Raw genomic sequence first — 11,715 nt, 5'->3', positions numbered from 1 at the left:
CTGATCAGTCTAAGCACAAACAATCTCCTTTTTCACATGGTCTAGAATTGTATTTTTAACACATTTCAATAAATTTGAATATTTCTCACACACCTTCCTGAAATGTATAACATAATCAACATATAACTCTTTCGAATAAGAATTTATTATAACATTCCAAGCATCAATTATGCATTCCAATATCACGTCTGCTTTGACCATTTTCTCATCTTCACCTTTTTGTTTGCTTGGTCCCCACCGAAGGCTTAAATCTACTTCTCACATTCTTTGTTATGTGATACCTACAAAGTAATGCATGTGATATAGGAAACACCTTTGCAACCAAATTCATCAGTGCGGTATTGCGACCGATGACAATGACCTTAGGCGTGTTTCTTGGTTATTCAACATAGTTTGACACACTTCTAAAGTCCAAGTAACATTCACTACAAAAAAACGCGTAAATTATGGCGGTTAAGTTACGGATTTTAGATTAAAAGGCCACAATTTACGGTTGATTACGGCGGTTTTAACAAAGGTCGTAATATTATTACTAAAATGGTGGTTTCAACCGCCACTATTTACTTAAATTTTTCCCAGGTATCTAACGCGCTTTTATCTCACCCTTTCCTTATTTTTGTTAAATAATATACTACCTCCGTTCCTTTTTATAAGAGACAAGTCATTTTTTAGGTTCATTGAATAACTAATGTATTTGGTCTCTTTATAGACTAGATACATTGATTATTCAATGAATCTAAAAAGTGAATTTTCTCTTATAAAAAGGAACGGAGGTAGTACTTACTTAAAATTAACACCAACAAACAATATTGTCCTCTTTTCACTTTTAAAAAATGTAAACCCAACCGAAAAAGTCTTTTCTACAAAAGTAACACGAACAATTTCCAATCGTGGAAGTATGTACTTGCTGGTCTTATATGTTGAATAAAAAATGGATGCAGTAAGAAATGTGTTGAACAACTTTATGAAATCAGGATGAATCCAAAATATATCTCAAACGTTTTCTCCATCCTTGTACACTTTGTACCTAGATACATAATGGTTATTATCCAAAAGCTTAAGCTATTGTTTCATTTCAGTTATATCCTCTCTTATCACCTTGTTGTTTCAGCCAGAACAATGTATACTTGCTTGATATTTGAGATTTTTTGAGATTTTTTTTGTTTTAAAGTTGCAAGTATATTTTTAGGTTGCACCATGTTCAATGTCATGTCAGAAACAATCTCATTCTCCCCAGTCTTAAGGCGACATGCAATGGTATGATCGACTAACTTGTGACACATGACCTGATTATGTGTACCACAAATCACATTAAACCTCCATGTGTTATTCACCATAAGATATCCACGAAACTTAAAAGGACACTCACATTTTCTTAAATTAATGTCATCCCGTTTTAACTTCCGAATATGATTGTGTACTTGCCACTTCATTTGCTTAAATCGGTGTCATCCCGTTTTAAAAGGACACTCACATTTCCTTATATCGGTGTCATCCCATTTTAACTTCCGGACATGATTGTGTACTTGCCACTTCATTTGCATGTCAGTATCACAAATGCATTTATTATATCTGAACCTATATCTGACCATTTGATTACAATATTGAACCCCAATTTGGTAGCCTTAGTGTGCATCATTTGGAGCATATGATCACGAACAACAAACTCATGTTCATTTGCAAATTGTTTTCCGACATCTTTCGCGACACCAACCAATTTGGCATCCGCAAACATAATAACTTTAGGGACAACATTAGAGTGCATCATATCTAAAGCCAATATAGTTCTGGATGACATTCAACAAAAATTTGAAAAATGTATTTTCGAATGCAACGTTCATTTTTTAGACAACAAACCAGATTAGTGTGAATAATGAGAAATTAAATACATAGACATTACCTTAAATTACATATTCTTTTACTCATTTTGATGTACAAAAACAAACAAATATTTTGAAATAGAAAAGTTGATTGAGCGTGGAAAGAAGTTTTAGTAGAGCTTAGAGAAGAAATTGTGCCTTCCATCGTGACTGAAGCAAACATACATAACTTATGACCAAAGGACAGAAAACTAGATATTTTAATTGAAAATATTGATTGAAAAATATTTGTGCCTTTTATCTAGCTTTCTCTCCTTTTAATTTTTTTATCCACTTTTCAATCAAAACAAACAAAAAAATTTCTTCCTTCCCATTAATTTTCTACTCACGTTTTCCTTCCATAAAAATATTCCCCTTTATATATCACTACTGAAATCATTAAATTTTAATTGTAAGACTTAATAACTTTAATGACTAATTGTAGCGGCAATCAATTTTTAATCCATACATGACAACATCTCACGACCCATTTATTTAAATTATCTAAAAATTATTTTTAATGTAAATAATTTGAAGATTACTTTTTAAATATGTCAGTAGATCTCGAAATCTAATCTCTTAGCCACTTGACAAAATTAAAAAAAAAAGTTTTCGAAGAAATATTTACAGAAGACATTTTTGACAACACGCATAGTACATAAGAGACCCAAGAAATGGAGCTAGAATGCCTCTTACTATTTTTTTTATAGATTTTAGAAAAAAAAAAGTAAATTATAATTGAAAAAATATCTAAGTTAAAAATTATACATGTTAATTTTTTTTATTAATATAGTTGAGAAATATAAACTATAAAGATATTTCTCTCCCTTTTATTAAAAATGACTTCCTCAAAAGCTTATTTAAAATAATTTATTTTCAACATATACATTTTTTTTTTAAAAACTATTTTTGGGAATAGTCCACACAAAAAATATCTAACAACAAAACTTAAGTGCTTTTCGTGCTATGCAGAACTTAAAATATTCACATTGAGAATATTTTACGTTGAGAACAATTTAAAGACTTATGGGATTATCACTTAAAAAATTACATTAAGCTGTGGATTTTTTCTTTTTCACATTCAAGTTAAAACTAAACTGAACACCTATAATAGAAAGAAAAGAAATTAAAAGATGAACATATTTGCCTCAATGACTACAAAAGTTAAACCCTGTTTGAAACTGATATAGTATATGTACAATGGATTTCCACACAAGAGTGATGGTTCTGCGGATACAAATTCACTGCATGTTTTTAACAGAGAGAACGAAGTGAAATGCTCCACATGAACTACTTAGTGAATTAACCGCCTTGATCATTTGCTTCTGCTGACATATGTGTCTGGCTTCTTAGAGCTGAAATCTTCCTTTGTAATTCAATATTTGACATTCGCTCGGTCTCCAGTGCTCGCTCAAGCTTTCAAAATATCATTAATAAATGGTTTTAGCAGAATATCTTAACAACCATAAAGCTCAAATGATTATTCTAACATTTGATGGATATTCGTGTACACTTATTACAAATAATACCTTGGCAGCTCGGGTGCTCCATTCTCCTAAAATAGCTCTGAGTCTTTCATTCTCTTCTACATACTGTTATATCATAATAGCCAGATTCTACTATGAGCATCTAATATATATCATTCAAAGCAGGACTAAATGTATTTTTAATTTCCATAAAATTGGTGGAAAAAAAACATAGTAACTCCTTTTCAGTATTAGTTAAACCTGCAAGATACCTGATTGTTGGTCATGCGGACACGTTGGGTCTCTGAGTCCCTTTCAGCAATTAAAGACCGCGCAAGCCTTAGTTCAGATTGCATTTGGTTCATCTGTAAAATTTCGAGCAAGGATACCTTTAGTTTTGAGTAAACGGAGTTGAATATCTGATGACTGGATTCATTTTGTTAAATTCTTAGAATTTGGGTGGGACCCAACTCAACCTTACTAAATCAGTTTGTAAGATGATAGATGTCTCGCACTTAATAACACTTTATCATGCTATATCTCATCCAATGTGGAACTCCGCTAATTCATGTAGATATTCAAAAAATGAGATGGTGGGATGGGATAAGAGATGTCGTTCAAATCACTGATTTATTGATTCAGTGTTAAACTAACAATCCACTAACTTCTCAGATAAATAAATATTAATATCTGATTGATCATAATGTTAAGTATGCCGAATTTGATGTAGCAGCAAAAAATCATTTCTTTTGGAAGTTAACATAAGTAAAACTGATTCTGAAAAAAACTTAGAGGTCATAAATATCTAGAGCAAAATATTTAACTCATTGCTCTATTTGCACATATGGGATCTCACAATTCATATAATCTCATGATAAATGGCGTCCTTGGAACATTGCAGATTAGCCAGCATTTTCAGGCTGGGATTGAAAAAAAGATCACAACCTGGATAAATCAACTTCAAACAACCACCTTAGCTTTCATCCCTTAACTGTTCAACCTACCTTAGGCTCTACAATTCACTTAACTGTCCAACCCAGTTACTAGAGATATCTTAATGTAAACGTATTGCAACCTAGTTAGGAGAGTAGCTGGGTACTTGTAGTTGTCTGCAAGAACATTTAAAATTAAAACAGATAATAGTTACCTCTGCAGAAATTGTACGCAATTCTTGATCACGAGCTGCTAGTAGATGAGCAAGGTCAACCTGAAATATCAGCAATTTGTTTCCTCAAAAAGAAAAATATGGAGCCACAAATGTTTACGAAAACAAAGAGTTGTTAACAACTATGCATGTATGGAGATTTCCACTGCTTGCTTATGTGAACTGTATGTTTGATTTGACTAAACTATACAATTCAAACGTAGCTCATTTCGATTTGGCCTTCAAGGCTTGAAAATGAACAGGGTGCAAGCTCGGCTCAGTAAGCTTGAGTGGCTTATGGGCTCAAGTTCAGCAGTTAGGCTCAAACGTTACCAGGTTTACCCTGACATGACACATAAGTCTCTCAAGTCTAGGCTTTGCTAAATTTGAGACCCTGTCCTTCCTAAGGAAAATAATGTTTCAACTATCAATGGAGTAGATGACAATAATATGGTACTCTGGTTCACATCACAAGATGAATTCAGATTGCAGTGCATCGCTTAAAATCTAATAATTCAATAGACCTTTTCTATCTCATATTGAATATTCTAGCTGAATAAGCCACAACACATGCTCGCTGTTAGAGACATAACACATAAGAATTTAAAGTTAAGTTGACTTAGTAAAGAAGACTAGAAAGAGAAATAGTTTTTCTGTATCCATTATTACCTGAGGTGTGCTCCGATCCTCAGTTCGTTCATATTTGCTTAAAGACTCTTGCAAACGAAGAATCTGCAAGACAAAATGTTAATCAATTAATTTATGTGCAGTAAAACATCTACACTGTCAGTACGAATTAAAATGTATAAAATCAAATAATTAATGAACGCTTCGAACCCTGAGATACCTCCTCACTCAAAAAATGAAGATTTTCACGCTGATATTGCAACAAAGCCATTTGCTGATCAGAGAGCCTACCATCATGGTACCTGTTGCATTAAGATATACTAATTACACAGTTTACATTCTTCACGATCCAAGAACCCAGTGTTTCATATGTGTTTGCAAATGCAATTTGGATTTTATTGTGTAACATGAATGGATGCATAAAAGGTAGATTGTTGTGCATTCAGAAATACTACTATGGTTTGCCAGACAAAGTTTCTAATTGTGGTCTTCACAATCCAGGAAGTAGGAACCCAATGATTGACGTGTTTGAAAATGTGATTTGCATTCGGACTTTTGCATAACATGAATGGAGTGCATAAAAGGTACCAAGTAGACCATGCTTCCAGAAATACTAGTTTGCCAAACAAAATTCTAATTTTGTGGTTTGAGAATTAAACATGGATATTGAACAATGAAGTTAATTAGAAAGAAACTAAATTACAAAATGTTTGCCTTAGACCCTCCAAAGAACTTGCTGGTTGTAGTGGTGAATATAAGGACTTCAGAACATCAGGATGAGAGTTTAATGAATTGTACTGGTGTATGTAGCCTGCATGTACAAAAAATGCACATAGAAAGAATTACATTACATAAAGCTATACTACGATAACTACTATACAAAAATAAGATCTTATAATTATAAAAGTAAAGTGAATTTGAACAAAATACATAAATATTCAACTCAACCAGCACGGTAGACAGTGTTGTCAAATTGCGGCCATGGTGGCGCCATGGCGGATTGTGGTTGCGGAAATTCAAAATAGCGCCATGGAAAAGTTATGGCGTTACGGATTTTGCATTGCGGCGCCATGGCGGCCGCCACGAGTTTAAGGTTCATGGCGGTATGTGGATATTGCGTTATTTTTTAAAAAAATCTGAAAATTTCTGTCTGGGTATTTATTTACTCAACCCTAATGATAATTCTGATTAAATACCAATAAGCCTCATTAAATACAGACTATGAAGCGCCGACACACCAATCAGAAGGCGTGTCCCCGCACCGGACACGTATCGGACACCGACACATGTACGACACGTATTAGACATTTTTTGAAGTGTCCAACGAAAAAATAATTAAAATGTAACGGACACAGATACGACACACTATTTCAAATAACGGAAATATCAACCTCTCAAATTCTCAGAATTTTAAAAAATAAAAACGTTTTTTTATCTTTCATATTTTATTTCCCCTACTATAAAAACAACTCGTATTCCTTGTTTCTTCATCTTCTCTGTTTGTTCTCATCTTCTTTGATTGTTTTCATCTTTACCGCATGCCGCTTCGCCACACGTCGGTATTCCACCGTCACCCCCACCCGTATTTCACTATTTTTCTTCCGATACTCATTCTTTTTTCTTTCTTAATTGAAAATACTCAATTTAAGTCTTTTTTTTTTTATGTTGATCGAGAGTACTAAGTTTAATTATACATAAATTTTGATTCTCGTTTTAAACTCTTTATAAATTATGCTCATAAATTGTATTATTTTATTAATATATAAAATATATATAGCCGTGTCCATGTCCTATATTTTTTACATTAGCACTGTCCTCGTGTCCCGTGTCCGTGTCCGAGTCCGGACTTCAGAATATAGATAATTACTCTGATTAAATATTTATAAAACTAAAACACGCTGCAACCTTTCTATTATCCACGTTTCTTCTTCTCCCTATGTGTATTCTTCTGGTTTTTTTTTCTCTTTTATTTTTTCATATGATTTACTATGTTGTTCTTCTTATGTTCCACTTGTGTATCTCTTCTTCTCTAATGATCTTCTTTTTCTTGTGTCGGTTACAAGTTATGCTACTGCTGCTTATTTTTTAGTTCTAGTTTTTTCTCAAGCTTGGTTTTTTTAGTATTCTATATTTCTCTCTTTATTAGTGATCTGTTACTACTTTAAGTTTTCTTCTGTTTGGTATATACAATTTTTATTTCGTGTTTATGTTACGTTGTTATTACTATTATTTTTCAGTTCTGTTTTTAAGTATTTGAGAAATGCCCCCATCTATTTTATTTACCTTATAATGTCTATTTTGAAAAACTGAGATATGAATTCTATTTTCTACCTATATAATTCTGTTTTTTAAGTTTTATGAAGTCAGTTTTTTGGTTTTTTTGGTGCTGTCACTGTTTTTTGTGTGTATATATAATGTTTTTTGTTTGTTCGTCATGCTTCCACAATTTCCCGTTCCGCCATCCGCCATATTTTTATGACGGATTTTTGGTTCGCCGCTATTTTCCGCAATCCGCCATAGACAACACTGATGGTAGATGGGTATAATGCAATAAATATATCCAGATCTTTCGGCCAATTAGGGTGCTGTCCTCCCCTCCCCAAGACTCACCCAATACATTACCGTTTTTCAAACAGAACAAACCTTAAAATTGTTTAATATTTCTGTATATAATTTACTGCATATCAATAAATGTTCCTAGTTTTACCATTCATTTGATCGGCCGTGGCACCTGAAGGCTGAAAACATTCCTTTAAGTGTTCTTATACGTGTTTAACATTTTCTATTTTTTATAGAATTTTTTTGCACCATAAAAGTTAATCTTAATAGGAAATTTCTAGCCAAGACATGAAAATACAAAAGGATTATAATTTACCAATATAAAGGCTCATAAAACATCCAGCACATAATGCTTCGACTACCATAATAATCCTGCAGAGTTTTCAGACAACCAAAATAAGACAAACACCTAAGAAGGTAAATGTTGCAGTTGTGAAGTTTTAGATAAAATGATCAGATAAATATAAAGACTTTTAATATTATTGATAATATCTTAATTGATATCAACTTCATACAAAATACTAAACTAATCCCTATTTATAGGGATGCATATACTCAATCCTAAATAAATAAGAAAAATCAAGAACAAACAATATTAATTAAAAAAATCACTGCATGATATGAAAAATCAAATTTCATTTGATTACGGCCAAGTTAAAAGTACAACTGCTAAAAAGCCCAAACAAGAGGAAGTAAACAACCAAACTCTTGATCCCCTACCAAGTTGGTTGCAGCTAAAAGTTCCAAAAATTGCAATGTATTGAGCATCACTGTCTACTAGCAAAGCCATCTTACTATAATACTATGATAAGATTAGGTATACTCATTCAATCAAACATGCAAAAAAGCCTTGTTGTCTTTGTTGTGCTTCAAAACAACATGCGCCATCTCCAACAAAAAATATAATTTGTAGCATTTAATCATCAATCAAATTTATAACCAATTTTCTATTGATAAAGATTCACATTAACCAGTCCTTCATATTTAGAAGCAACATTCTCTTGCTGATATTCCATTTCTTAATTCCATTGAATATATCCCATAGAAAATGTCTTAAATGGACAAGTATGACCAAATGATGATAGTACCTCAATATTGCAGAGATTGACAGAAAACCAGTGTAAGGTTTCCAGACTATAACAAGTAGCATTGCAGCAGTACCTGGAATAAAATCAAATTGTTGAGAATATTTGCATCATAATTAAGAACTCAAAATATAAACTATGCATGTTGAAAACATTCATGTGCCTCCAACATCTTAAGCTCTTGGGTTGACTTGGAACTTGAAAGTTGTCACATGTATCAATTGACTTCACAAGGTAAGTATCATCTAAAAGTTTAAAAAGTCCAAGCACTGAAATGCGTACCATAAGCTGTAATGGCAAAGGGTATGCGAACAATAAATTTCAACTTCTGGCTGAAACTATAATAGCCCTGAGAAATCACGTCAATAATTAAAAACAAAATTAAACAGGAAAAGATAAATGTAAAAGAAACCTTCAAAGATCTTTGTAGAAAAATTTCTTTCGGTAATTTTAATGTTTTATAGATCTAACTGAATTGAACTTTCAGATTCCAGAGTTCTATTCTATCAGTGAAGATACTACAGTGACAAAAAAGTACTAGCAATTGAATAAATTACCTGCAACCGTATCTTATGCACTTGATAAACTAGATATTGTTGAAAGATTCCTGAAACAGTAAAGGCACAGCATATGAACCCCAATAAAAATGTGCTTTAAATCTTAACTAGCAGAACTGCAGAAGCTTTTGATGCTTAGTAAAATAACACTTATTAAGATTATTTCAGCTAGATAAATAGTATTAATTCTACATATTACCATTAACAAAGACAATAATATAAACTCCAAAGGAGCTTTTAGCCCATTTAATCCACCCCAAAAAACGTAAACTCCAAAGCATTGTTTGCACTTGAGTTTGGATTCCGTAGGGATTTAATTAGGTTTTACAAATCTCAAAGTGTCTACATTGAATATTAGATTTATTAAGTAATAACATGTCAATACATTGAAAATTTTCAGTAGTCTACAGGGGTCTAATTTGGGTTCCCCCCAAGCTTTAAGGGACCAAAGTGAAATATGCAGCAAACTGCGGGTGAGAGGATGGGGTGATAGTATATTCTCATACTTATTTCCTTTTTTCTATGTTACCTTCTAAAGAACTACTCATCAAATTCATTAGGTGCCACTCTTATTTAACCATGGGAAGATATTCACCCTCACATTCAATTATTGGATAAAATGGTTATAGCAAAAATTAATCATAAAGCTTCTTTCTTTTAAAAAATGCAACAAGGGTACAACTAGTCAGTAGCCATATCAATGTATTAAGCAATGAATAACAATTACATATTTCTATCAAATTCAAGCTATGAAGAAAGATACAAATATAGTTTTAAATTGTTGAGGTCAGGGGGTGCATTAGGACTCCGATTTGCTAGACTGCTCCATCACCACTCTTTAGTAAGTAAAATACTCTGCATGAGTTCTTTTACATTTTAAAGTAATACAATTTAAAACTGGAAAACATTTATTAGTTATCTGAAACTGTGAGAACAAAATTTGCAACACACATTAACAGAAAGAAGGAACATTATCACACACACAAGCATTCCGATTCATTGTTCCAAAATGAAACAACTTTTTGAACTTTATGAAAATACACTTCACCAACAGTGGAAATTCTTTCAAGAATAAAACAGCAACAATGCAGAAAACATTATTCCATTACCCAAAGCCAAATTCAACGAACATCAGCCTAGAACTATGAACTAATTTCTTCTGAAAAACTCAACAAACGCAATATGCCAATCAAAAAACTATGCACATCCAAATACACGAACTAAGAATAACTAAACACATTAGTTCCAGTTCCAACCGCACCTGTCAACAGCATAAGAAGAACATCACAACTACATAACACCGGAGAAATCAATCCTTGCACGGGACGAAATATCCATTGAGCTCCAACAGCCAAAGTAATATAACCTGCCTAAAATGGAACAAACAATAAGCAAATCATCACACTATTACGCTATTCTCAACACAACAAACCTACGTAACACAGACACTTCAGATTGAAGGCGAGCGTGATCATTATACATTTATAATTAATCAATTTCATTTTCTTAAATTATCATCAGGTCAAACCATCAAATTCAACAAAAATAACAAATCATCATCGAAGAATATCAAAGATTATCAAATCAACTTGCCAATAGTATGCAATAGATAACACTCCCAACGATTCTTGCAGGCTTGCGATGAGCGAACAAAGGAGCTTCATGAAGTATATCGAGAAAGCTACATCAAAATGCAAAACACGAAAATCAAATCGGAGAGGTTGATTTGTACAAATTGAAAAATCGGAACTAAATCGGAGCGTGTTTGATTACTTACAGAGCATTTTCCTCTTGCGATGTGGATGGCGGAGAAGAGAATCTCTCCGTTGCCATCGCGGTGATGAGTGAGGGAATCGGTGAATTGAAATCAAGGGTTTGGGAAAAGGATGGTGGAGTTGAGAAGGGTGTTGTTGATGAATGAAGCCAGTAATGTCATTTGTGAATTTGGTTAGCAATCTGGATTTTGTTGTTTGCTATGTTGATCTATTAACATTATCATTGAGTATATCAAAACTCACTTGTAATAGTTATTCAAAATTTTTATTTTTTATTTATTATTTTTATGTACTTTATTTAATGATTAAGTGTTTTTATGTTGTGATTCTCTATTAACATTCTTTTATTTATATTTTAGTTTTTCTTTTAAAATCTAGTATCGTATAAGAAAGTTGTCACTCATTAATTAATGAGAGAAAGAATAAGAGTACCAATTGTAGTATATAATAGATGGTTGGTTATTCTTCTCGGAAGTCCATAATTTTTCTATTAATGGACTATAGATAACTTTGATATTGAATGGCATTAAGGCTATATCTGTTGGATACTAAAAAAATAAAAAATACCCGAGCAGAATAAAGCAGAACGAGATAGAACGGAACGGAATAAAATAAAGATGTCATTCAATTATTTGGATATGGC

General features: G+C 32.5%; 1 protein-coding gene across 2 annotated transcripts; it reads right to left on the bottom strand.

The window, feature by feature from the left end:
• Positions 1 to 2,970: 2,970 nt before the first annotated feature.
• On the bottom strand, positions 2,971 to 11,296 carry LOC131595007 (protein FIP1-like). 2 transcript variants are annotated; one of them, XM_058867221.1, is made up of 14 exons: positions 11,075 to 11,296; positions 10,887 to 10,978; positions 10,559 to 10,663; positions 9,298 to 9,347; positions 9,023 to 9,089; positions 8,744 to 8,816; positions 7,972 to 8,027; positions 5,811 to 5,907; positions 5,317 to 5,398; positions 5,139 to 5,201; positions 4,473 to 4,532; positions 3,598 to 3,690; positions 3,389 to 3,451; positions 2,971 to 3,275 (listed from the first exon to the last, which is right to left on the bottom strand). In XM_058867221.1, the coding sequence occupies exons 1-14, from the start codon at positions 11,128 to 11,130 to the stop codon at positions 3,162 to 3,164; spliced, it is 1,071 nt and encodes a 356-aa protein (XP_058723204.1). In that variant the 5' UTR covers positions 11,131 to 11,296; the 3' UTR covers positions 2,971 to 3,161. The 2 variants fall into 2 exon arrangements, with proteins under 2 accessions (XP_058723204.1, XP_058723205.1); XM_058867222.1 differs by lacking the exon at positions 11,075 to 11,296 and having other exon boundaries at positions 10,891 to 10,978.
• Positions 11,297 to 11,715: the final 419 nt, after the last annotated feature.

The sequence above is a fragment of the Vicia villosa genome, linkage group LG4 (genome assembly GCF_029867415.1).
Source record: "Vicia villosa cultivar HV-30 ecotype Madison, WI linkage group LG4, Vvil1.0, whole genome shotgun sequence".
Classification (NCBI taxonomy): Eukaryota; Viridiplantae; Streptophyta; class Magnoliopsida; order Fabales; family Fabaceae; genus Vicia; species Vicia villosa.
Note: the sequence above shows the minus strand (reverse complement) of the source record. Positions and strands in the feature narration are given on the sequence as shown.